Source organism: Loxodonta africana, chromosome X (genome assembly GCF_030014295.1).
Source record: "Loxodonta africana isolate mLoxAfr1 chromosome X, mLoxAfr1.hap2, whole genome shotgun sequence".
NCBI classification, from domain to species: Eukaryota; Metazoa; Chordata; class Mammalia; order Proboscidea; family Elephantidae; genus Loxodonta; species Loxodonta africana.
The window spans coordinates 4,216,148-4,244,129 of NC_087369.1; the positions used below are offsets into that span (position 1 = coordinate 4,216,148).

The 27,982-nt window shown below is 41.7% G+C and overlaps 1 protein-coding gene across 1 annotated transcript; it reads left to right on the forward strand.

The window, feature by feature from the left end:
* Positions 1 to 1,813: 1,813 nt before the first annotated feature.
* Positions 1,814 to 27,754, forward strand: LOC135228837 (zinc finger protein 345-like). Its single transcript, XM_064277908.1, is given in 6 exon segments — positions 1,814 to 2,055; positions 3,885 to 4,131; positions 18,998 to 19,124; positions 20,095 to 20,248; positions 20,924 to 22,604; positions 22,606 to 27,754. Coding segments are annotated over 5 exon segments (2,043 nt in total). The 5' UTR covers positions 1,814 to 2,055; positions 3,885 to 4,128; the 3' UTR covers positions 22,684 to 27,754.
* The last annotated feature ends 228 nt before the right edge of the window (positions 27,755 to 27,982 follow it).

Consider the following 27,982-nt stretch of genomic DNA (forward strand, 5'->3'; position numbering starts at 1 on the left):
GCTAACCAAAAGGCTGGCAGTTCAAATTCACTAGGCGCTCCTTGGAAACCATATAGGGCAGTTCTACTGTGTCCTGTAGGGTTGCTAAGAGTCAAAATCGACTCGATGGCAGTGGTTTTTTTTTTTTTTTTTTTTTTTAAATAGTAAAAGGCTAGATTGCCTTGAAAAAACATTTGGTAGAAGTATGGACCTTACAGTCAGTTTTGGTGAGGGCTCAGAAAGAAGTGAGGGGAACCAAAGAGAAAGTCTCTATCATCTTAGAGAATACATATGGCACCATTAACAGAATGTTGCTAGAAATGTGGACATTAACTGCACTTCTGAATTACCTGAATAGTAATAGAAAGGCTTCATAGGTAAACCATGTGAATGTCCCAATCAAACCATTGGCTTTGATGGTACCTTCAAAAAATAAAGTTGCAACCAAGTTAGCAATAAAGAAATAATAAAATTATGGGATAATATCATGTGTTTGCTGTCTAATATTAGGCAAAAACATTAGAGGAAATGCTAACATATAAATTTTGACCCGAAGAGTCAGGTGTTTCTCTTGATTTTGACTACATATTCCATGTGATATGTAACATTAAATAAACCTTTATAATTTTTTTTTCCTCAAGCCATGCGGCTTGATTTTTGACTCAAATTTAAGAAAAAATCTAACCTTGTAGATTGAGTCTTGCCTGATTAACATAACTCTGGTAATCTCACTTCATTAACATCATAGAGGTAGGATTTGCAACACATAGGAAAATCACCTCAGATGACAAAATAGTGGACCATCACACAATACTGGGAATCCTGGACTAGCCAAGTTAACACACATTTTGAAACAGAAATGGGGAGGAAACATGCAGAGGCACATGAAGGTCACCCAGGAACAGAAGATCAGAAAAGCCAAGGACCTTCCCCCAGATTTCACAGAGAGAGATAGCCTTCACCTAGAGCCAGCACCCTGAATTTGGAATTCTAGTCTCCTAAACCCTGAAAAAAATAAATTTCTGCTTGTTAAAGCCACCCACTTGTGGTATTTCTGTTACAGCAGCATTAGGTAACTAAGACAAACACCATTAACCATCTTGACAAACACCAACACTCCATCTAACAACAGCATTAAATTATATATATATACATACATATACATATATACATATATATATATAGCTGCCATATTTATTCTGACTCGTAGCAACTGTAGGACAGAGTAGACCTAACCTATAGTGTTTCTAAGGAGCAGCTGGTGGATTCAAACTGCCAATGTTTTGTTTAGCAGCAGAGATCTTAACCACTACAGCACCAGGGCTCCTAACAACAGCGTAAGACACATTATTTCTAAGTATGCATTAAATAAATATTCAGCAAAATAGGCCATATGCTCGGTTATAATACAAACTTTAACAAAAGAATAAAATGTATAAATGAGTAAGAAATACTGTTGTGTATTCATCCATTGGAATAAAATAACACCTAGAAAAAAATTTTTTTCTATGTGCAACAACATGGATAAAACCTGACAGACTTCAGGGTGGCTCGATGAAGTCAGATACAATATATTTCATACAGCTTATTCCTATTATATGAAGTTGAAAATGGACAAGTGTTTCTCTGGCGGTAATAGACCACTGGTGACTCTTGGAGTGCATATTAACGGGAAAAATGCAGGAGGGAATCTCGTGTGTTGGAAAATTTCCCTCATATGACCTAAGAGGAAGTTATATGAGCGTATATCCAGCTGTAAAAATGCATCGCGTCGTACACTTGAGATTCGCACACTTTATGCACTTTATTACACGTGTATATATGAGACAAAAGTAAAAAAGGAAAACCGTGGGCAGATCCCAAACACAGGGGGAGCCACTGAACCCCACGGTCCCAAGTTACAGTGCTCTGGGTTCCCGCACGGAATCACTCTCCTGAGTACGAGCGTCTCGGAAACCGGAAGCGGAAGTGTGCCTCCTTGTTCTGTGCCCGTCCCGCTCCGGTGTGAGGTCGGTGTGGCAGCAGCTGTTACCTGGAGGCCGCGGAGGTGGGACCTGTGTATCGGCGCGTAGACAGGTGAGGTGGTGGGCACCGCGCACACCTGTGCTGCTCAGGGAGCGGGGAGAGATGCAGGGTCCCGGGCCTCCCGGGCGCTGCGGTCGGTCCCGGCGTCTCGGTGCCCCGCCCCCACCGCTGCCTCCCGCCCCCCTATTCTCTCTTCTGCGTCTTTACAATCGGGTTTCCGTCAGAGTCTTCGGGGTTCTTGTTAGGATCTCGATTCAGCAATTCTGGGGTGGGGTTCGGGATTTTACGTGCTGAACGAACTGCTAGTTTATGCTGGAAATAATAAGTCCCTAACGAAGATCGTGAGTTAAAATTAGGGAGGGCTGTTAGAGAAACTAATGAAAGGAAGGATAATGCTGAAAGGGAAGACTCGGGTGTAAAGATCGTGCCAGAGAGAGAACGTTGACGCTCAGACCAAGAAATGGAACAATAGGAGTCCGCCTGGAGGGGAGCAGGGTGAAAAGAAATGGGAACAGAGGTGAGAGAGAACCGCCTCAGAGAAAACGTAATGATTTTCTGATTTATTTCTTGGTAGATTTGTTACGAGGTTGAAAGCACAGAATGTTCAGGAATCCTCTGAGATTTCTCAACAGCTTAGGGACTGGTGGTGCCATGGTTTGAGAACGAAGGGAAAAAAAGAAAAAAAAAAGCTGAAGGGAAAGAAAGAAATGTTAATTGTAAAAGTAACAGGGAAAATACCCATCTCATATCACAGTGGTGTAAATGAAAAGTTGTTTAATAAGTACAAGACCCCCCCTGCAGACACCATAATCTGCGGTGCTCAAGTCCCTTATATAAAATGGTGTGGTATTTGCAGGTAACTCAAAAACGCCTTACCTTATACTTTAAATCATTTGTCGATTACTTATAATACATAATACAGTAGAAATGCTGTATAAATAGTTGTTACACTGTATCGTTTAGGGCATAATGATGAGACACAAAGCAAACAATGCTCAAACACCTAGTGCTGGAGAGAGACTGAGGATCCGCGAAAGGGTGGGAGGCTACACCAAGGGGTACCCTCACATCAGTTCCTTCCACTGGATTCGGCTTAGTACTATACATGCTGTATGTTCAAGTTTTGGTTTTTGAAAATTTTTTTCCCCCAAATATTTCTCATCCACAGTTGGTTGAATTAACGAATGTGGAACCCATGAATATGTTGGGCCAACTGCAGAATTGTATAAATGAAAAAAATTTTTAAAGCGTAATAAATGGGTTATTGCTACACGTAATTAAAAGTGAATGAACTGTTATAACATCATTGACAAAACTTGAAATATATGTTCTTCCTGATAATTAAAAAAAAAACCCACAGAGCCAAACCCGATTCTGACTCATAACGACCCTATAGGACAGAGTAGAACTGCCCCGTAGGGTTTCTAAAAAGTGTCTGGTGGACTCAAACTGCCATCCTTTTGGTTAGCAGCCGTAACTCTTAACCACTATGCCACCAGGGTCTTCCCTGATAATTTACCTGTGTTATGCGTGTGTTGATCTATAAGGGATAAAGTTACATAGGTGAACCCACAACTTCAGCATTGGACCCCTGACTCCCTGGAGGAAATCAGGTTCAAGTTTTGCAGCCTGGCCAGGCCTGGTTGCTCCTCATGCTCCGGGAGAGGTAAATTCCTCCATTTGTGATCTTGTTGCAGAAAGGAGAGGCCCATGGAGCTGCCTGAAGAATGCAGGTGTCTGCTCTGGGGTCTGGAGCCTGTTCTGCCTTCAGTGTAAAGACCCTCGGGGTGGAGCATTGCCCTGAGCCAGGGAGGAGGCCAAAGGCCTGTCACTCCCTGTTTCCTCAACACTGTTTCCTCTACATCCTTCTTCCATTTCAGGTCTCAGTTGTGCTGCAAGGAGAACTAGTCCAGTCCAGGCAGCTGGGGACCTCTCGCGACCATCTTGCACATCCATCGAACACAGGGAAGGATTTCAACTGCTCTGGTTGGTGTGTGGACCAGACATTGTTCACCTGCCTCCAAACTGCCCAGTGCTCTGCTTCCAGTCCTGTCCCTCTTCCTGAAGTGGCTTCTTGGGCTCAGAGACGACATTCCCTTAGACTTCCAGAAGCTGGAGAAAGAAATGGTGAGTTCTATGGAGAACTGGGTTATCCTTATCATCTCCTCCTACCGGGAGATTTTTATCATATGTATTTAAAAGTATGTGAGTATTACCAATATGATTGCTGTTTTATTAGTTATATCACCCAAGCTTTTAAGGGAAAGTTTACAAATAAAGCCAGTCTCTCATATATAAGTTTATATACTCCTAATTGCTCTCCCTCTAATGAGACAGCACAGTTCTTCCTTGCACTCTCTATCTTGTGTCCATTCGGCCAGCTTCTGACCCCCTCTGCCCTCTCATCCTCCCTCCAGATAGTCTTAAGTGTCTGCTTGATCCAGGAAGCTCATTTTTCTTCACCAGCATCGTTTTCTATCCCATAGTCTAGTCCAATCCCTGTCTGAAGAGTTGGCTTTGGGAATGGTTCCTGTCTTGGGCTAACAGAAGGTCTGGGGACCGTGACCTCCAGGATCCCTGCAGTCTCAGTCAGACCATTAAGTCTGGTTTTTTTAATGAGAATTTGAGGCCTGCATCCCACTGCTTTCCTGCTCCCTCAGGGATTCTCTGGTGTGTTCCCTGTCAGGGCAGTCCTTGGTTATAGCCTGGCACCAGCTAGTTCTTTATATCACTCATGTCTTAATCTGTAAGCTCTATATTGTTTAGTTTTGCCTCTTTTGAGCTTTCTTTAAATTCAGTTATTACTTTTGGTTCTTCAGTGACTCATTTTCCCAGATGCTTTTGAGTTCCATGTAAGTTGGTGCCTGTAGCTGTAGTCTGCCCACGTGCCTATGAACGGGCCACAGTCTACCTAGTCATTGCAGAGCTTCTGGGATTTGGGTGGCTCGGGTGTGATTTTTATTTGTGTGAGTGTTGCTGCTGTTCTGTTCATTCTCTTTCCAGGCTCCACACGGTCCTGCACAGTAACTCTGCAGTGAGGGCAAATGGCGGAGATGTAGACCATAAAACCAAAAAAAAGAAAAAAAACCCCAACCTGTTGCCATCGAGTCAATTCCGACTCATAGCGACCCGATAGGAGAGGGTACAGCTGCCCCATAGGGTTTCCAAGGAGTGCCTGGCGTATTCGAACTGCCAGCCTTCCGGTTAGCAGCCGTACCCCTTAAACACGACGCCACCAGGGTTTCCATTGTAGAGCATCACCATGTTCAAATTTATTAGGAAATACTGATGCATTTTACAATTTTTTCCTCCCACAAAGTATGTGTGTGGATTTTATTTGTTCCATCTGCTTGTCTGATGAATTTTTCTCTTGTAAAGAGTGTGAAATGGTATCTTACTTTGATATCATTTTGTAATTACCTTACACTACTCCACTACTGACAGGGCTGTGCATATCTTCACACTGGTAATTCCTGTTTTTGTGACTTTTTGAGCCCTGCTGGCATGGTTAAGAGCTCGGCTGCTAACCAAAAGGTTGGCAGTTCAAATCCACCAGCTGCTTCTTGGAAACCCCATGGGACAGTTCTACTCAGTGCTGTAGGGCCACTGTGAGTCAGAACCAACTCGACAACACCTGACAATGACTTCTTAGATATTTGTTACAGATTTTTGGAATTTTTCTCCTAGTATGTAAGTTATCTTTTCAATTTTTCAATGCCTTGATGAATAGTTGTAAATTTTAATATAGTTGAACTTGTGAATCTCTTCTCTTCCATCTTAAGAATTTTTTTTTAATGTCATAAGACCATTGACTTATAGCTTTTGAAACTATTATAATTTTACTTTTTCACTTTGAAAACCAATCTAACTGGAATTGATTTTTTTTTTTTACATGTGGAATACACAGGCATAAATTAATTATTCTAGTTAGATAATTAGTTGATTTTTAAAGAAAGCTATTTCCCCTAGAGTCAGTCCTGAGTCATGATGTTCCCATGTGTTTTACAGTAAAACTGCACTGTCTAGGGTCTTTAGTGGCTAACTTTTTGGAAGTAGATTGCCAGACCCTTCTTCAGAACTCCCTGTGGATTGATTCAAACTACCAACCTTTCAGTTAGTCACAGAGTGCTTAACCCTGTGCACCACTCGGGGACTCCAAATATTGAACTGTACATCCTGTCACTGTCCTGCAATTGCTTGCTATGTCATGAATCACCTTTATAGGAATTGCTGTCCTTTTCCAGGGCTGCTTGTATTTTTCCATTGGTCTATTTGTCTGTTTCTGTGCGGATATTTGGAAACCCTGGTGGTGTTATGCTGAAGAGTTCAACTGCTCACCAGGAGGTTTTCTAAAAGCATTTTGTACCTCGTCATTGTTTCAGTCTATTCAAATGCCATTTAATAGTGCTTTATAATTTTCTAATTATTGTCTTTAATTTTTGTAATTACACTCCTTTAAAATACCTTTTATTTTTACTAAAATACGAGTAATCTTTTAACTATATTTCAACTGCTGGTGGTTACTCATATGTGTAAATGAAATATTTTTAGTAACTGGAAACACAGTGGTGCAGCGGTTAAGTGCTATGGCTGCTAACCAGAAGGTTAGCAGCTGAAATCCACCAGCAGCTCCTTGTAAACCCTGTGGGGCAGTTGTAGTCTGTCATATGGGGTCTATGTGAGTCAGAATTGACTCGAAGGCAACAGGTTTGGGTTTTTTTTTTTTTTTTTTTGGTTATTTGTAGTAAACCTTTCTGTAGTATTTATTTTGTAATCTGAATATTTCTTAAACTCTCTTAGTCATATAATCACCTATACTATTTTCTGGGATTCTACCTATAAAATTATTTAATCTGTAAAATAAAATGGGGTACTCCGCAGCATTGTAACATTCTTTTTTCTTTACCGTTTCTTTTTTTGTTCTTTTTTGGCATGCACTGTCTATAACATTTAGGATAATGTTAAATAGAATAATGGGTGTCTGTGTTTTCCATCTTACAATAGGAAAATGTGGAATTTTTTGGTATATATTCTTTGGTCATTTGATTTCTTGACTGCTGCTGCTTTTGTCATCTTTGCATTTACTTTAATTATATTCAGTTTAAATTTTATTGTGCTTTAGTTGAGTATTTACAATTAGTTTCTTATTCACAATTAATACACATATTGTTTTGTGACATCGACTGCCAACTTCTTGACATAACAACACTCTTCCCTTCTCAACCTTGGGTTCCCCGTTTCCATCCTTCCAGCTTTCCTGTCCCCTCTTGCCTTCTCATCTGTGCCCATGGGCTGGTGTGCCCATTTCGTACTGTATAAATGGTTTAGCTGTGTGTATGATTGTTTGTTTTATGGGCCTGTCTAATCTTAGGCTGAAGGATGAACCTAAGGAGTGACTTCAGTACTGAATTAAAAGGGTATTTGGGGGCCACACTCTCAGTCTCTGTCAGACCAGTAAGTCTGGTCTTTTTTTGTGAGTTAGAATTTTGTTCTACATTTTTCTCCAGCTCTGTTGGGGATCCTCTGTTGTGATCCCTGTCAGAGCCGTCGGTGGTGGTAGCGGGGCGCCATCTAGTTGTGCTGGCCTCAGTTGGGTGGAGGCTGTGATAGTTGTGGTCCATTATTCCTTTGAACTAAACTTTCCCTGTGTCTTTGGTTTTCTTCTTTCTCCCTTGCTTGAGAAAGAGTGGGACCAGTGGAGTATCTTAGATGGCCACTCACAAGCTTTTAAGACCCCAGACACTACTCACCAAAGTAGGATGTAAAACCTTTTTTTTATAAACCGTGTTATGCCAGTTGAGCTAGGAGTCCCCAAGACCATCGCCCTCAGCCCAGTAATTCGATCCCTCAGGGAGTTTGTATGTGTCTATGACACTTCTGTGGTTTTCCCTTGGTCAAGTTACACTGACTTCCCCGGTATTGTGTACTGTCTTACCCTTCACCATTCACTGCTGATTCTATGGATGTTGATTGTGGATCCCTGTAAAATGAAATTCTTCACACCTTCAACATTTTCTTCGTTTATTATGATGTTGCTTATTGGCCCAATTGTTAGAATATTTGTTTTTTTTATGTTGAGGTTTAATCTGTACTGAGGGCTGTAGTCTTTGATCTTTATGAGTCAGTGCGTCAAGTCGTCTTCTGTTTCAGCGAGCAAAGTTGTGTCATCTGCATATTGCAGGTGATTAACGAATCTTCTCTAATCGTAATACCTCATTCTTTATGTACTCTAGCATCTTGGATTATTTGCTAAGCATACAGGTTGAATAAGAATGGTGAGAAGATACACTGCTGGCTGTGGGAGAAACAGCACCATATATTGGATGCTGGCTTCAAGCATTGGCAGTCTTCTGGAGAACACTGCCCCAACTCTGCAAGGTATGGGCAGCTAGCTGGCACAGTAATTGTGTCTTTAGAAGGCCATTCCATCATTCTATCAAGCCAGCTCCTTCAGGATGATGGGGAACATGGTAAGACGAGTGAATTCCATGAGCGTGGGCCCATTGCTGCATTTCATTTGCTGTGAAGTGAGTCCCTTGATCCAAGTGATGCAGCGTAGGATACCATAATGGTGGATAAGGCATTCTGTAAGTCCACGGATGATAGCCTTGGCAGAAGCATTGTGTGCAGGGAAGGCAGATCCGTATCCAGAGTGCGTGTCTATTGCATTAAGAACAAGACACTGTCAGTATGAGCCTGCAGGTCTAACCTGATAAATCCACTCTACATGCCAATTTCCCGAAGCCTTTGGTTACCTTTTTCTATAGTATACTAAGGCATGTCTAATACTTCACCTTGACTTTGAAAAGGCCTTTGCATAATCCGCACTCCAACAACCCAACCAAATAAACTATCAGATCCTTTCCTAACTTTTCTCGAGTTGAAACACTGAATGAAGAATCTGTGCTTCATGGGGTCATGTCAGTAAACTCAGACTGATCTGACTTTAGGTTCCTTGTGGCATTATCCCACACCCTTAACAGCCATTCCCACACATATTCCCCAGGTTTTTGTTTGTACATGTTAGAAAAGGCAAGCACTTCTTTCAAATTGTCGCATACCTCCTGGGTTTCACTTTGTACTTCATCTTTTGGGGCTCGCTGGAACTTGAGGCTAGTTATAGGTCTACAAGCCAAAATGAGTGGCGGGGACGTGTTCTCAGAACATTCGGCAATGTGTTGTAATCCATCAGCCTCAGACAGTGCTGCAGGAAAAGAGTCAAATGCCTCCCCAAGGGATGACTCAAGGGCTCTTCAGACATAGCTTGGTTAATTTTCAGTAGATGGAGGTGAAGGGGATAATGGTTTTACTGGGAAGGATAGCTTAGGAGACAAACATGGAGTTACCTCCTTGGCTGGGAGGAAGAGGGCTGCTTCTGTTGGCAGGAGTGAGTCTGTGGAAGTTAGGGGTTCGTTATCCCCACTTTTCTGATTATCTGCCCATGTGTCTCCATCCCAACTTTCAGGATCCCATTTATTTCTCACTGCAACTTCAGGTGTTATTTGAGGTTGGAAGTTTACTGGGCATTGTTATTCAGCTGCTCTTACAGTAAGGCTGTGGGTTTGCTTTTTGGCAATATCAGCTGTTTCTACAAGAAATAAGGCTTTTTTTATCAGGGCTAAACTGGCAACTTTGAGGTCAGCTATACAGCTCTGGAGCTGTGACGCTGAAGCCTTGAGCTCATCTCTTTCTTTCACCACTTTGTCTAGGAGAAATAGGACCCACCAACCAGCTTCTTTATAATTCTGAAAGATTTCAAGTATGTGATAACCCAGAGCCTTGCCTGTTACGAACGCTTGATCTGTTGGTGGTGATATTTTGCATATTTCTGTTACTATGTCACACCCTGGAGTAGCAGCAGTATTCTCTACTACTGGAGGCAAAGTCATCTTTAAAGACTAACCAGACTTGAGAACCAATTAAGGAACTCATCCATAAAATTTTGTTTTTCTAGAACCACTGTGTGCGTGCGTGTGTGTGCACACACACTTTAGGTGAAAGTTTAGAGCTCAAGTTAATTTCTCATACAAAAATTTATACATATATTGTTTTGTGGTGGTAGTTGCAATCCCCACAATGTGACAGCACACTTTCCCTCTCCACCCTGGCTTCCGTGTCCATTCAGGCAGTTCCTTTCCCTTCCTGCCTTCTCATCTTGCATTTGGACAGGAGCTGGACATTTGGTCTCATATATCTGATTGAACTAGGAAGCACTTTCCTCACATGTATTATTTTTTGTTTTATAGTCTTGTGTAATCTTTTTCTGAAGAGAGGGCTTTGGGGATGGTTTCAATTCTGGGTTAATGGGTAGTCCAGGGGCCATAGTTGTGGGGTTTCTCCAGTCTTTGTCAGACCATTAAGTCTGGTCTTTTTACATGAATTTGAGTTTTTTTCTGCATTTTTCTCCAGCTCCGTCCAGGACTCTTTTGTTGTATTCCCTGTCAGGGCAGTCATTGGTGGTAGCCAGGCACCATCTAGTTTTCTGGTCTCAGGCTAGTGGAGTCCGTGGTTCATGTGGACCTTTGCTCCTTTGGGCTAATATTTTCCTTGTGTCTTTGGTTTTCTTCTTTCCCTTTTGCAGCAAGTACAATGAGACCAATTGATGTATCTTAAATGACCTCTCGCGAGCATTTAAGACCGCAGATGCCACTCGCCAAACCTAGAACCACTCTTGGTACCAAATGCCTTAGGCTGGGTTCTCTAGAGAAGCAAAATTAGTGAAGCGTGTATTTATGTGTAGATATAGAGAGAGAGACTTTTCTCAGGAAATGGCTCACTTGGTTGTAGAGGCTGGCAAGTCCTAAGTCCTTGGTGAGGCATTAGGCTGAGGCTTCTCCTGACTGACATAGCGGCAGGGCTGATGAACTGAAGATTAGCGGGTCACACAGCAGTCCGCTGGCTCACAGGCTGCGGAGATCAATGAATCCCAAGATCGGCAGGTAAGATGGCAGGCTTCTGGCTTACAAGCTGCAGAGGCTGACTATATTAGGTATCTAGTACTGCTTTAACAGAAATACCACAAGTGGATGAGATTAACAAACAGAAATTTATTCTCTCACAGTTTAGGAGGCTAGAAGCCCAAATTCAGGGTGCTAGCTCCAGGGGAAGGCTTTCTCTCTCTATAGGCTTCTTTTATAAAATCTCAGAAGAGACTGACTGAAGATACAACCTAGCCCTGTAGATTGTGTCGTGTGTCATTAACATAACGGCCCCTAATCCTGCCTCATTAATATCATCAGTTGATCAACCCTGTTGCTGTAGAGTCGATCCTGACTCAGCGACTGTAGAACAGAGTAGAACCACCCCATGGGATTTCCAGTGAGAGACTGGTGGATTCGAACTGCTGACCTTTTGGTTAGCAGCCAAGCTCTTAACCACTGTGCCACCAAGGAGCTTAGGATTTACAACACATAGGATAATCACATCAAATCACAAAATGGAGGACATCTATACAATACTGGAAATCACAGCCTAGCCAAGTTGACAGACGTTTTTCATGGAAACAGTTCCATCCGTAACACCGATGAATCCCAGGATTGGCAGGTAAGCTGCTATCTCCAGTCCCGAGAACCAGAGGTCAAATGATGAGAAGCCAGATTTCAGGACCCAGAGGGAGAGACTTGCTGGAGCGTCCATGGATATACTGGAGGCAGGTCACACTCCCAAGGCCACTCCCTTTCAACTGACTGGCCACTAATACCGTATCTTATTATGAAGTTGATTGTATCGTTACATAACTGCAGAATTCCATCATTAAATAACTGCCGAACTACACCAGAACTGCCAAACCACGGAGATTCATGACCCAACCAAACTGACACACAACCTTAACCGTCACACAGTCCTTCAAGCTTTCAAGGCAGAGATCTTGGATCCATCCTTGTCCTCTATTTCTTTCACACTTCAAGCTACAGTGCGTCAGGAAATCCTGTTGTCTGTACCTGGAAAGTCTGGGAGCATCCCTGGCACACACCACTTTTCCAGCCACCACCACAGTTTCAACTGTCATCTTTTCTTATCGTGCCCGTAACCTTCTAACATATCTTCCTCTTATCATCTTTGTCCTCTACACACCATTTATTTAACAGCTGTCCTATCAGTTGCGTCCCCTGCTCAGAACCGTAAAATCACTCTGCGTTTCACTCAGAAGCCATGTTCTTTTCAGTTGCCAACAAGTTCCCCAGAACGTGATAAGCCCACTGACCCCAGTCACCTCTCCAGGTTACTATTACCCTGCCTCTTCTCACTCTGCTCCAGTCACACCGGCCTTCGGCTCTTCCTAAACATGCAAGTCACCTGCCCACCTTCTGGCCTGTGCCCTGGCTTCTTCCTGTTCCTGGAAAAATACTTCTCAAACATTCCTTGGGTAATTCCTTCATAGTCCTCCTGTGTTGGCTCAGGTGTCTCTGTTCAGTGATGCCCACTCCGAACAGCCTCATGAGTGCTGCTCCTTGCATTGTCAGTACTGCTTACCTCTGGATCCTGCTCTCCTTTTCATTTTTCCATTGTGCTCATCATCTTTACATGTCTGTATGATGTAACTTTTTATTGTTGATTGACGAGTCTCTAACCCTTAACAGTAGGGAAATCTTTGAGTCTTTAGTTATATATCTCAATTGCATAGAAGGTTGTCTTAGGTATTTTGGCTTATCTGATTTTCTGTTTATTCATTTTTGTTTTCTAATCAATAGGTTTTCTTTTTTAGAGCAATTTACAGAAGAATTTAGTGGAAAGTACAGAGTTTGCATAGAACCCTACTTCCTCCTGTCCCCCCACTTCAGTTTTCCCTACTGGTTTTATTTGTTACAGCTGTCATCTCTCTATTATATTACTCATGTATTGTGATGTGTTAGATAGTTTTACTTAACAGCGTCCGTAGCCTGTTAATTACAGTTATTTGGGATTTTAGTCTGATTATTCCAAAGTCTGTGCTGAATCTTAGACTGATTTTGAAACTTGCCCTGTCTCTTCACATTGTGTTGTTGTCTTTAGGGTGCCTAGTAGTATTTTGTTGAAAGCTGGAGATTATGTACTAAGTAAAAGGAAATGAGGTAAATAAATCGGCCTTTAGTTTAAGGTTTTCTCTTTATCTGGCTAGATATTAGTTTGTGTTTATGGTTTGCTGTAGTTGTCAGTTGCTGTGATATTCATGTTTTTTCCTTCTTGTCCTGTTTGGGTTTCCTGGAGACTTCTTAAATCAGTTGGAGTTCTTTCTGTTGTAACCCCGTTATACTATAAGAGCTCTGTGGATGGAGTGGTAAGGTGTAGACAAAGGGAAGCCTGGAATTGTGCAGTAATTAAGTCTCAGTTGTTTAGTGAGCCTGTGCCCTGGGCAGTGACCCTACAAGTGCTCCTCTCCTTCTCCCCTCACCCACTTGGGTGAGACTGGGAGCCTAGATGGGGCTGGAGTTGGGTGTTTCACTGCTGCAGATCAGCTAGACTCTGGTAAAATAGGTTCCCTTGAGGGCAGGCCTTGTCAGGGAGAATAATGTCCTCTGGGAAAGTTTTTTTTTCTTTTTTAATAATTTTTATTGTGCTTTAAGTGAAAGTTTACAAATTAAGTCAGCCTCTCACACAAAAAACCCATATATACCTTGCTACACCCTCCCAATTACTCTCCCCCTAATGAGACAGCCTGCTCTCTCCCTCCACTCTATTTTTGTGTCCATTTTGCCAGTTTCTAACCCCCTCCACCCTTTCATCTCCCTTCCAGGCAGGAGAAGCCAACATAGTCTCAAGTGTCCATCTGATCCAAGAAGCTCACTCCTCACCAGCATCCCATGTCCAGTCCAATCCTTGTCTGAAGAGTTGGCTCCGGGAATGGTTCCTGTTCTGGGCCAACAGAAGGTCTGGGGGCCATGACCACCATGGTCCCTGTAGTCTCAGTCAGACCATTAAGTCTGGTCTTAGGAGAATTTGGGGTCTGCATCCCACTGCTCTCCTGCTCCCTTAGGGTTCTCTGTTGTGTTCCCTGTCAGGGCAGTCATCACTTGTAGCCGGGCACCATCTAGTTCTTCTGGTCTCAGAATGATGTAGTCTCTGGTTCATGTGGCCCTTTCTGTTTCTTGGGCTCATAATCACCTTGTGTCCTTGGTGTTCTTCATTCTCCTTTGATCCAGATGGGTTGAGACCAATTCATGCATCTTAGATGGCTGCTTGGTAGTGTTTAAGACCCCAGGCGCCACTCTTCAAAGTGGGATGCGGAATGTTTTGTTAATAGATTTTATTATGCCAGTTGACTTAGATGTCCCCTGAAACCATGGTCCCCAGACCCCTGCCCCTGCTATGCTGGTCTTTGAAACATTCAGTTTATTCAGGAAACTTCTTTGCTTTTGGTTTAGTCCAGTTGTGCTGACCTCCCCTGTATTGTGTGCTGTCTTTCCCTTTACCTAAAGAAGTTCTTATCTACTATCTAATTAATGAATGCTCCTCTCTCACCCTCCCTCCCTCCCCCCTCTCGTAACCACAAAAGAATGTTTTCTTCTCGGTTGAAACTATTTCTCAAGTTCTTATAATAGTGGTCTTATACAATATTTGCCCTTTTGCAACTAATTTCACTCAGCATAATGCCTTCCAGGTTTCTCCACGTTATGAAATGTTTCACAGATTCCTTACTGTTCTTTATCGATGCGTAGTATTCCATTGTGTGAATATACCATAATTTATTTATCCGTTCATCTGTTGTTGGGCACCTTGGTTGCTTCCATGTTTTTGCTATTGTAAACAGTGCTGCAGTAAACATGGGTGCGTACGCACCCATGTTTGTGTAAAGGCTCTTATTTCTCTAGGATATATTCCAAGGAGTGGGATTGCTGGATCGAATGGTAGTTCTATTTCTGGCTTTTTAAGGAAGTGCCAAATCGATTTCCAAAGTGGTTGTAGCATTTGACATTCCCACCAGCAGTGTATAAGTGTTCCAATCTGTCCACAGCCTCTCTAACATTTATTATTTTGTGTTTTTTGGATTACTGCCAGCCTTGTTGGAGTGAGATGAAATCTCATTGTAGTTTTGATCTGCATTTCTCTAATGGCTAATGATCATGAACATTTCCTCATATATCTGTTAGCTCCTGAATGTCTTCTTTACTGAAGCGTCTATTCATACCTTTTGCCCATTTTTTAATTGGGTTTTTTGTCTTTTTGCAGTTGAGTTTTTGCAGTATGATGTAGATTTTAGAGATTAGGCGCTGATCAGAAATGTCATAACAAAACTTTTTCCCAGTCTATAGGTAGTATTTTTACTGTTTTGGTGAAGTCTTTGGATGAGCATAGGTGTTTGATTTTTAGAAGCTCCCAGTTATCTAGTTTTTCTTCTACATTCTTTATAATGTTTTGTATACTGTTTATGCCATGTATTAGGGCTCCTAACGTTGTCCCTATTTTTTATTCCATGATCTATATCACTTTAGATTTTATAGTTAGTTATTTGATCCATTTTGAGTTAGTTTTTGTGCATGGAGTGAGGTATGGGTCTTGTTTCATTTTTTTGCTGGTGAATATCCAGTTATGTCAGCACCATTTGTTAAAAAGACTGTTTTTTCCCCATGTAACTGTTTTGGGGCCTTTGTCAAATACCAGCTGCTCATATGTGGATGGGTTTATGTCTGGATTCTCAATTCTGTTCCATTGGTCCATGTATCTGTTGTTGTACAAGTACCAGAGTGTTTTGACTACTGTGGCAGTATAATAGATTCTAAAATTGGGTAGAGTAAGGCCTCCCACTTTGTTCTTTTTCAGTAATGCCTTATTTATCTGGGGCTCTGGGAAAGTTTTGAAATGGCTGTTTTTCCTCTTCCCCCTCCTGGAAGGACTCACAGCAGATTTTTCTCTGATGGTCACACCAAGGACCTGATAGGGTTCTTGCAAGTAAAGCTCACAGCACTCTGACGTCCCCTTAAGATTGGGCTCTCTGGTATTTTTAACCCTGAAGTTTGTCTGGCAGTTCATGAGTGGCATTTTAAGTTTTCCTAAGCTGATACTGATCCTAAAGGTGGTTTCTGCTCCTACGTTTTTGCTCTGCTGTGATTCTCAGGGAAACCCTGGTGGCGTAGCGATTAAGTGCTATGGCTGCTAACCAAAGGATCAGCAGTTCAGATCCTCCAGGTGCTCCTTGGAAACTTTATGGGGCAGTTCTACTCTGTCCTATAGGGTCGCTATGAGTCGGAATCGACTCGACGGCACTGGGTTTGGGTTTGGGTTTGATGATTCTCTGTAGCTGCTTATGTGTCCCTCCAGTTTGGGGGCAGCAATTTTCCCTGTCACCTCAATTTTTCTGAGTTAGTATGTTCAGATTTTTTTCTTGGGAGGATGGGAGTGACAACTTCTGAGCTCCTTATATATCAAACCAGAAAGTGAAAGTCTTCATTTGTGTCTTCTGTCACCACTTTATTTGTACTCTTGATTTATGGTACTTTTGTTTTTCCAGTTCCCCAAATTATATGTTTTTCTTACTGCTAATGACTTTTTTTTTTTTCTGGATCCAAGCAGTGTATCTTCCCTTTCCTGGCACGAAGGTTAGTGGAGCCCGTTGACTCCGTTGCTTCTATATCGGGGCTTGTTGAAGTTGATAAGCACGTGAATGTTAGAGTGTTCGCAGAATCACCTTAGTTGGCTTCCTGGTTTTTAAAATTAAAGTGTGATCTTTTTTTCTCTTACCAAGCTGGGTTACGTTAGCTAATGTTTTCTGTAATGATTATTTTTCTCCCTGAGCTAATTTACTAAAGGTAAATAGGCTTGTGTTTCTTGCTGTTTTATCCCCTTATCGTGCTTCATTTTCTGTCGGTTATATAACTACTTGAAATTGTGTGTGTGTGTGCGTATGTATACGCATACATATATTTATGTATATACACACACACGTGCATGCACGTGTTTACTACGCACAAAGAACTTACAGCCCATGTCCTTCTGGTTATTTTTGTTTTGTTCACTGCTGTATCAGCTTTCCAACATGAAGTAGGCTCAGTTTCAGCATGGCCTAAATCAGTTTTCATAAATGAAGGTAACGGCAGTTAAGAGCCTGAAGGGAAGAAGTCTTGTCTGAGACACAGGGCTTTGCTGGGAGATGTGGCGGTGGGTTGTGTGAATTGAATATTATGTTTCTTTTGTCTCTGGCTATTATCCAGCAAGGCTGTAGATCATCCATGGTGTCAGTGGAGAATAACAGTCAGAATAACAACAAAACTGTGTGCGCATGAATAGAAATGGAGTTGTCAGGAATTTAGGCTTCAGGGACAGACTGACCTGCCTCCTGACCTTGGCTCAGCAACATTGAAAAAAAAGAAAGCAACATTGAGCATGTGATTAATTGATTGTCTCTAACTTTACTCAACTATGGCATGTTTGAAATAATAGCTGCTTAGGGGAACCGTGAGATAAAAATGAGCTAGTGTGTTGAAAACTTTTTGCAAAACCTTTCCTAAATTAAGAGTTGCTCAGTGCATGAAACAGTTTATCATTACTATATTGTATAATGAGTTCTGGAGTTTTGATGACTTTAAAATATGCGTAACCTGACCCACTGCAGTGGAGGCAACTTTTGGATTTTGGCTCGAGCTCAAAGTTTGTTGTGACCTCATCATACCAGGATTGGTTAGAGACAACATAGACAGCTCACTTCAGCACTTCCCTGACAAGAGCAGACTTCTTACCCTAAAGCTGCTCTGTTTTAGCACCGGAAGTGTCCTTCAGCAGACTTTTCTCTCCTCACTCCACGAGGAAGCCAGTGGATTGGTGCTATTTCACAGAGGTCACCTTACAGACCAGGGGACCCCAGTGGTCAGTGTTCAGGTAGTTGTGGTTGTGTGCCTTCCAGGGCCTGCAGATGTGAGAGAGTTCTGGAGTGTACCCTGTAGAAGGCTGGTGTGTAAGCCTTTTTGTTTCCTAGGCTTCACGGGCAATTTAACAGGTAAACCGTCTGTACTTTTACTTACTTACGAAATTAATTTCTTTGTGGTAAGAATTATATATAACAAAACATTTGCCAACTCGACAATGTTTGCGTGTATAACTTTGTCACACTGATTACGTTTATCACGTTGTGCCGTCATTACAAAACGGGAGTTATAACGTATATTCCGTCAACAAACGAAAGTACATGCTGTTCTTGTTTCTGCAGAGACAGTTCTCTTTGTTCTCTTGTCTCATTAGACTGTGTTTGTTTGACGGTGTGTGAGTTCGTTGAGGAGAGCGGTCACTGATAATTGGTGTACAGTTGCATCAGGTTTTGACATTTCAGAATTGTGAGGAGATCTGGATTCTAATCATTCCTGTGTCACCTGAGCTCTTTTTAACTTTTATTACCATTGCCTGTCTCTATGAAAAGGACAGAGGAGGTGACAAAACAACTTAGCTTTTGAAAAATAAGTCACTGACATGTAAAAGTTAATAATTCTCCAAAAGAATCTTTTTTCACCAGGCGGACGTGTGACTTTATGACCTCCTAGAGTTCAGGCAAATAGGAGCAGCTCAGTGCTTTGGGTGGCCAGTTTGTGCTGGTCCCTGGTCCTCCGATGGCTCTGAGGAACAACAAGAAAAAGCGGCATTCTGCACTGGTTCTCAGTTGCTAATACCTCATCGTGCTTTCACCCCGTGCTTTCTGTTTTGTTGAGTGTTCCGGTGGGTGTTAGGGAAGGAGTTTGTTCACAAGGAAGTGATCATCTGAAAGAGAGCATTTCTCTAATTTCTGCTGTGTTTTCTAATTGTTCTAGACCATAAAAAGAGAGAAATAAGACTACGGTTAGTCACACTCAAACTGTGGAGAGGTAACTTTAGTGTGTTGAAAATCCATGATACGGAATGTAATCAGTGAGGAAGTGAATGTAGTTAGAGAAGGGACAAGGCCGATGACTCTTTAGACCTCGGTTGAACAGAGAAACTTGTGTCAAATCCCTAAGAATTCTCACTTCCCCAGGACTGTCAGCCTCACCCTTTGTTCTTGTACACAGTGGAGTACATGGTACCTTGCTGATGCAGAATGTGTGGAATGTTTTAGGACTCAGTGGTTGTTGAGGACGTGGCCGTGGTCTTTTGCCAGGAAGAGTGGGCTTTGCTGGATACTGCTCAAAAGAAACTGTACAGAGATGTGATGATGGAAACCTTCAGAAACTTGGCCTCAGTAGGTAAGAATGGGATCTTTTTTTTTCTAAATGTCGTCCTTCAGTGAACAAAAGTATTTCATTTATCTACTTTTCTCCAGTATTTGGGCTGAAGAATGAGAAATTGTTAAATAAAACAGGCAGAGTCTCTTGGTCTCTGGAGTTCCCCATGAACATAAAGCTCTGTGTATCAAAATTAGTTTTTATTTCTCTTGTGATTAAAAGCCCTAAGTCTCTTTAAGTGTTGTAAGCACTGGCTTCAGTACTCACTTTGGGACACTGAGAGATCTGCAGTTTGGGCTTTGCAGAGATTTCACTGTGTTGATTACAAGTTTACCATAATTATTTTGCTGTAAGTAAACTCATACACGTCCATCTTCAGAGACCCTGAAGAGCAAAGTATTGGCTCAGTGTCAAGGAAATGTTCATTGCTCTTCGCTGTCTTCCCTCACGATGTGCGTTTCTCCATAAGCACCATGTCAGCTCTACACATTTATTTTTCCAGAGAAGCAAGGCAAAGAGCTGAGAACAGTGAAGAGAAGACTCATCCAGAGCCAGTGAGTGAGGAAGCACCAGGAAAGCCAGAATTTTTTAAAAGACCAGCCCTGCATGAAAGGATTATATTGGAATCACTCAGCTAGAAAAAGTCTCTTTTTGGGTTGAGGGCATAACTTCCCAGATACCAAACTTACTTCTTTGACTTTAGCAATCCTGTCGCACCTGTGGTCATGGAGACCCTTTTCCTGTTTTAATGTTACATGTGTATTGTGTCCAATATTTTTCTACATAGCTCTCCTAATTATACCTGTTCACGTCACCATGACTCTCAATCCTCATGGAAGTATTTTCTAGGAAATTGCCTTTTAAACATTGCCAGAGTGCTGAAAGGACTAAATGTGGCTAATTCTTTCTTTGTTCACAACAGCTTTTTTCCCCTAATGATTTCTGTGCTTTTGTTTCATATTGTGAACGTTACCTTGAATTATTGGTTCAGATTCTCAAAACATTAATGACGGAGAAAAGCTGTCCAGTGAACATACGGTGGTGCGACTCATGGAGAATAACCTCTGGTCCTCCATGTTAGGAGAAATCCATGACCAATCTCATGGCAGTAAAGATCAGCTTAAAAACCAGAAGAGACATTTAAGGTGAGTGTCATTCAAACATGAGTAAACACTCAGAGATGGATGCCAACCATGCTGCTGTGGATGCAGGTCGCTCTCCATAGTCCTGCCACTGATCTGCACCCCCGTGTCATGCTCCTAAACTTTAAGGATCCATGCAGAAGATTGAATTATTGCAGGAATTTGGGGAGTGACATACATTCAGACTGGCAACCTTGGCTGCCATCTTTGAGTGAGGCACAGCTGTGTGTTTTGTATTTGGGTCAAAATGGGACATGCAACAGATTTTGTTGCCATGAAATGCATGCTCTGCCCTCATTTATATTGGCAATTACTGAGCCGTTATGAACCAATTCGAAGCCCTGATGTATACTAACATATGTATTTATATATGTACACGTAAGTATATATATATATGTAAATCTAAGTGTAAAGTTGTATGTTCAGAGAATTTTCACAGTACGTTTGCACAAGTAACAATCACATATCAAGTGTTTGAAACATTTCACGTTTACACAATTATTAGAAAGCATCATATTTTAGAAAAACAGCGACAGAAATGGTAGCGTTCTTGCTAGATGATTTTAACCTATGAAACGTGAAACAAGTCTGGGTAAAAACCATGCATGCTTACTGTTTTTGTAAATGGTGAAATGGGAATGAATTTATTTCTAATAGTATGTTGCCTATTTTTAACAGAAGTCATACAGCAGAGAACCTCTGTGAAAGCAATGAAGGCAATCCGTGTAGGAAAACCTTCAGCCAGATTCCAAGTCCTACTGTGTTAAAAAGAAATCCTCCAGAAGCAAATCGTTTTGAAAGCTGTGAGCATGGAAAAGCTTTCCTGAGTCACTCATCACATAATCATCATGCCAGATCTCACAGTGGATGCAATATCTGTCAGTGTAAGCAGTGTGGAGAAGCCTGCAATTGCCCTTCTCACCTAACCGCTTCTTTGAGAACTCTTAATGGAAAGAAACCCCATAAATGTGAAGTATGTCGGAAGGACTTCATTTGTATCTCAGCCCTCAAGAATCCTCTGACAGTGCTGACTGGTGAGAAAAGCTATGAGTGTAACCACTGTGGGAAAGATTTCTCTAGTTCCTTATCCTTTTGGACACATGTGAGAAGTCATAAGCGTGAATGCAGAGACAGTTGTAAAACCTATAGTCGTCCTGTATCCCTCATTTTACATAAAAAATTTCATAGGAGAAATAAGTCTTCTGAATGTAAGGAATGTGGGAAAGCCTTTAGTCGTTCCTCATACCTCACTACACATATAAGAACTCACAGTGGAGAGAGACCTTATGAATGTAAGGAATGTGGGAAAGCTTTTCGTGAGGCCTCATCCCTCACTAAACATAGAAGAACTCACAGTGGAGTGAGGCCTTATAAATGCAAGGAATGTGGGAAAGCCTTCAGTCGTTCGTCATCGCTCACATATCATATAAGGACTCACAGTGGAGAGAGGCCTTATGAATGCAAGGAGTGTGGGAAAGCCTTTAGTCGTTCCTCATCTCTCACTACACATTTAAGAACTCACAGCGGAGAGAGGCCTTATGAATGTAAGGATTGTGGGAAAGCCTTTAGTCAGACCTCGAGTCTCACTACACATATGCGAACTCACAGTGGCGAAAGGCCTTATGAATGCAAGGCGTGTGGGAAAGCCTTTAGGTGTTCCTCACACCTCACTACGCATATAAAAACTCACAATGGGCAGAGACCTTACAAATGTAAGGAATGTGGTAAAGCCTTTAGTCAGACATCATCCCTCAGTAAACATATAACAAGTCACAGTGGGTTGAGGCCTTTTAAATGTGAAGAATGTGGGAAAGCCTTTAAATGTTCCTCAGACCTCACTACCCATTTAAAAATTCACAGTGGACAGAGGCCTTATGAGTGTAAGGAATGTGGGAAAGCCTTTAGTAATTCCTCAGCTCTCACTAAACATAGAAGAATTCACAGTGGAGAGAGGCCTTATGAATGTAAAGAATGTGGCAAAGTCTTTAGGCAGCCTTCAAACCTTGCCACACATAAACGAATTCACAGTGGGGAGAGGGCTTATGAATGTAAGCAATGTGGGAAAGCTTTTAGGCGTTCCTCACACCTTAGTACACATGAAAGAATTCACAGTGGAGAGAGGCCTTATGAATGTAAGGAATGTGGGAAAACCTTTAGTCGTGCTTATTGTCTGTCCGAACACATCAGGACTCACACTGGAGAGAGGCCTTATGAATGTAAGGAATGTGGGAAAGCCTTTAGTTGTTCGTCATCACTCACTCATCATATACGAACTCATACTGGAGAGAGGCCTTATGAATGTAAGGAATGTGGGAAAACTTTTAGTCAGTCCTCAGCCCTCAATACACATAGAAGAATTCACAGTGGAGGGAGGCGTTATGAATGTAAGGAATGTAGGAAAGTCTTCAGTCGTTCCTCACACCTTGCTTCACATGTAAGAACTCACATTGGAGAGATTACTCTGTGTCAAAAGTGGGATGTTTCATCCTTACTGCTATAATTTCAAATAGCAACTTTCTAAAAGTCTGCGATTACAGAACAAAGTTTCTCAGTGAATAAGCGAGCAATACTAAGTCAAAGAAGGCATCGTTAGAGCTACTTTGTGCCTTTGGCAGAAATGACAGTTTCAGCGTAACTGTGGGGCTGTCATCAGTGTGTGTTTCTCAGTCCAAGCTAAAGACGTCTGAAAGTCTTAGGCTGTTACAGATACAGCGGTAGCAAATAGCCTTGAGCAAATGTGGTTTTACATTTTGTAATGATTTTATCGATGTTATTTCATATAGAATTAAAATACTCGTGTTGGGTTTAAAAGTGTTCTTTTTTCCTATTTAACACATTTCCTTCCATTGTTTTCTATTGTAAAGGTAACTTTTTTTACAAATTTCTCATAGGGCAGTGCTTTCAGACTGTAAATATTCTGTTTTTCATAATATTTTGGACTACTAATTTTAGTATCCGTTGATAATTATTACTTATTAGTATTATCAGTCTGTTGTTTACCAAATGGTATTTTCTGTTCCATTCATTTTCTCTGTGTTTATCAATTGGAATTCTGCAAAAAAATAGCTTTCTCTTTCCCTTATTTATTAAATTCTTTATAGCAATATAAGCAGCACTTGAAGTAGTAACAAGTTCCATTCCTAAATCTGCCTGTAAGTTGAATTTGTACTTAAGTTGGAACAGCTAGGTACGGTTCACGTCTGTATCTACCATAGGTTAGTGAAATGTTTGTCGTCATATGTAGAGTATAGTGTAGGTTTCTTTGCATAAAAAACATTAAACACTTCCAGATACACTAAGGCAGTGTTAATGATACAGAAATGATAATAATAATGTTTTGATAATAATGTGTTGCAAAGTCATGCCCATTTGTTACTACAAATCCTTGCCGCTTCACTGGATTCCCTCTTGGTGTGCCTTCCATAGCCCCGACATTGGGAGTCTAGAAAGCCACTCACATTGATATTGTGCGTGCAAACCCCTACAAGCACCAGCCTCTACCTGGTTCCAAGTAGTGAGATCCAGCTGTGAGCAGACACTGCACTGTTAGCAGGCAAGTGTCGCAGGGCCAGTGTTTCTGTAGGAAGGGGTCTTAACTTACAATAAGCTTTATGGGCATTGGTTTATAACTACAGGTTGTATGTACATCAGACGTTCATAGCCTGGGAACTACTTGTATAGGCTAATCCATATTACTTTTTTTTTTCCTTGCTGAAATTACCCCGGATTTGGTTATTAGGAGCTCACTTAACTAGGTTCATGTATTTATTTGACATGACCCCAGTACAATTTCAGCACTCCTTTCTGCCAGCGTTCAGTGATCATCTTGTCCTTTTCCTCCCTGAGCCCTGGCATCAGACTTTTCTCCAAGAAAGCCTGGCTTCTCTTATAAGAGAATGATACCTAGAAACAAAAGTCTGGACATTAGATATGCTTACTGCTACTAGGCCCTCAAAGTGGGAAAAAGTAGTAAATATATGTGTGTGAGTGTACACATGCAAAGACACATTTATACATATTTCTGTAAGTATCTGTATGTATTTTTAAAACCATGAGATTATACACATATCTCTGATTCCAGTCCAACACCACAGGGTTCATTTTAGCCTTTTCTGTTACTTTATGTGTTTACTCCTTTCTCTAATAGCGATACTCCTGGCTTTCATTATCCACACTGTATTGTTTGCTGAATCTGAGAATATACGTAAAGCAGATTCAGAATTGGTAGCTGTGAGGCAGTGCACCTCCTCGCCGAAAGCACTTTGGCCTTTGAGTTTCCTGAGAGTCAGAGTGCAGCTGAGTCTGAAGAGTGAGGCCAGATAGGATCCGAGGGAACACCTGGTGATCTGGTGTTAACCTCTTGAGGCATCATTTAGCTTTCATGGCGGACTGGCCTGTGAAAGCACAGAAGGCAGAGGGTTAAGGGAGCTTCCCAGATGTTGAGAAACAGCCATCCATGTGGAGGGTACAGTGTCCTGGGGACATGGCAGCTCTGCACTGGGACCCTCCCACACCTTGCCCCATGCATCTCTTCATTTGTGTCCTTTTTGGTTATATATTTAAGCCATTATTATCAGGTTGGCCTTTTTGTGAATTCTGAGTCATTCCAGTGAATTACTAAACCGAATGAAGTCTCAACATTAAGAGACCTGGGGACCCTTCGTTTTGTGGCTCATATTCTCAGGGGGTTAGAGGGGAGCCCCAGACTTCTGGCCAGCAGTGAGAAGTTAGGAGTCATTTAGACGCCCGGACTTACAGCTCGTGCCTGCCTCTTGGGCTATCTGAAAGACGATGTCCTTTTAACTTGTGAGGTCTGGCTTAGCCCTGGATGGCTAGAGTAAGAAGGAGAATCCTGCATGGGTGGCTGGTGTCAGAATTAAACAAGGACAGGAATCCGTGATTTCCACCTGACGCAGTTGCCCTGTGAGGTGGGACTTTTTTTAGTCTCCTTGGCATAGGTAGTTGAAGCCATTAAGTTCCATCTTATCCTAAAACTGGCCTTTTAACTACAGTATTACACAATTGTTGGAATTTCAGTGAGAGATGGAAAATGCGTTGACCCAGACTGATGTCTGTGTACATAATATCTGTACATAGTAAGGACTCAAATAATTCCTGATGAGTGCATGAATGAATAAATAAGTGAATATGTTTAGAGGCAATCAGGCAGAGACTTGCTCAATTTCTTGCCTCTGCTTACAAAGGTTTCCACTCCCATGCCCATCCACACCTCCACACTCTGTCAGTGAAAAATTTGGCCCTCTCCATCAGCTCTGGGTCCCTTCCCTTCTTTTCTGCCCCATCTCGCCATCAATAATTCACTCTCTCTCCAGTGCCTTCAATATCTCCTGTCTCCTGTTTGCCCTTAGTATCCAATTTCTCCAACTTAATTGAGCCGTCTTCCATTTTCAGCTCTTTTCACAATCTTCATGTTTAAGCTTCTTTGAAAAGGTGGTATAGCCACCTACAGTCCTGGCTTCAACCATCAACCCAATCAACTCCCACGTGTCCACATCTCCAGCACAGATCAGTTTCCCAGACATAAGCCCCAAACATCCTATAATCATTACAGTAGGCTCTAAACAGTTTATCTTGCCATACTCGTATCCTTTAGCCACTTCACTACTGCCGGTGGAATGTTGGTTTTCAAACTCAACGTCTGCCTTCTGTTGCTTATCATCTGTATTTCCACCTCACCTGGCTAAAATACATTTCCCTCTCTGTTTAGTTTTAATCAAGACTTCTCTGTAAGTCCACCACTTCTAGGAACCCTTTAATCATCTCCCCAACTGCCCTTTCTCTGTACTCTCCTGGTACTACTCTTCCTTGGCCCCTAGTGTAGTACTGGTTATGCTCTGTGTCATTCATTATAAATCAATGCTACTAAATTCATATACCCTCTCTAATTTTGTAACCATGTATGTAAGTACAGAATTTCTGGCTGGTTGCTTTCAAATCTAGGGTGTCATTTGTTATTGTTTGCAGTTTCTGCCTTTTATCCTCATGACTGTGGGAAGCACAGGTGTTTTATATCTGTGTGCCTGTTTCTCCTGTCTCTGCTTGTTCGTTCCCTGTGTGCCTGATAATTCGTTGTTCTTCTGTTAGACATATTCCTTTCCTGACAGTGTTGTGAGCAGGGTTCAGCAAACATTTTTGTAAAGGGCTAGATAGTAAACATTTTCGACTTTGCTGGCTGTGTATTCATATTTGGAAACACCTGACTCTGCAGTTGTAGCTGGAAAGCAGCTGTAGACAGTATGTCCTTGAATCGTTGTGGTCATGTTCCAAGAACATGGTATGTACAAAAGCAGCTGTTGGGCAGGTTTGGCCTGGAGCTGTGTAGTGTGTTGACTCCTGACTTAGAGAACAGATTCAAATTCAGGAAGCAGGCTACTTATAGAGGACATGGTAAAATTAATATCACAAATCACATGCAGCTTACGGTCTGCTTTGAGACTCACCTGGTAGACGGTTTAGCATGAGTACGTCTCTCAGGCTCTGCCCTATATCCCTGGCCAGTGCTGATGTGACTGTCAGACTCACCATCATCCTGACCTGCCCCTATACCGAGGGTTCCAGTCACCTCAGACTCATGGCAGGCGTTGAGTTTCTTCTCTTTATGGTGATGGAAAATTTGACAACAGATATTGCTGATGGTTGCACAGTATGATTCATGTAACTAATGTCATTAAATTGTGCACACAGAAAACGTTCGTCAAATGTGTTTTTTGTATATATGTGTACATATTTTAACTGAAAATAAAAAACAATTACAATGTAAGGCAGAGAGCTTAACTGTCCTTGTTTTCTTGTATTTCATGTATTTTATTATTCTTATTGTCTTTTATATTTGGAAAAGAAAATACACAGGGGAAAAAATATTCAGATCGTACAGGGCGTACAATGAAAAGTCTCTCTCACTCTTGAGCTGAGTCATCGTCCTCAGAGGAGTCCCTGTGATCATTTTCTTGTGTCCAGAGATATTGTATGCATATACAAATACAAATGACTTCTTTTGCTCAATAGTAGATTACTGTACATATTTTTTGTACCTTGCCTTCTTGTATTGTCACTTAACATGTATCAGAAATCACCTGCACAGCATGTAAGGATTGGCCCCTCTTTCTCTAACAGCTAAAATGATATGTATTTTACGAATGGACCATATTATTCAGTTCTCTAGTGAAGACGATTCCTTTTCTTCGTTCCTATTGACAATGTTACTAGCCACATTCTTGCTCTTCCTGCACACGTGTGAGTAGTAACTGTAGAATCAGTTCCTAGCAGTGAAATTTTGTTAGATCACTGGATGAATTTTGAAGTGTACACTCCAAAGTTTGATAGATGCTACCAGATTGCGTTCTGTAGGAGCTGTGCCATTTTAAACTCTACTGATAATATATAAACGTAGCTGTTGGTAATGCCAACAGAGCATTACCAAATCCTGGTCTCTGCCAGACTAGAAGTAAAAAAAAAAAAAAAGTATTGCATGGGAATGCCACTTTGGAAGACCGTCTGGCAGTTTCTTAGAAATCTAAAGATAGGCCTACCATTCTGATCCAGCAATAAGCACTCCTAGGTATTTACCCAAGTGGGTCAAAAACATACGTCCATATAAAAATCGGCACACAAATGTTTATAGCAGTTTTATTCATAATTTACAAAAAGTTGGAAGCAACCAAGATGTCATTCAGTAGGTCGGTGGGTAAACGTGGTGCGTCCATACAATGGAATATT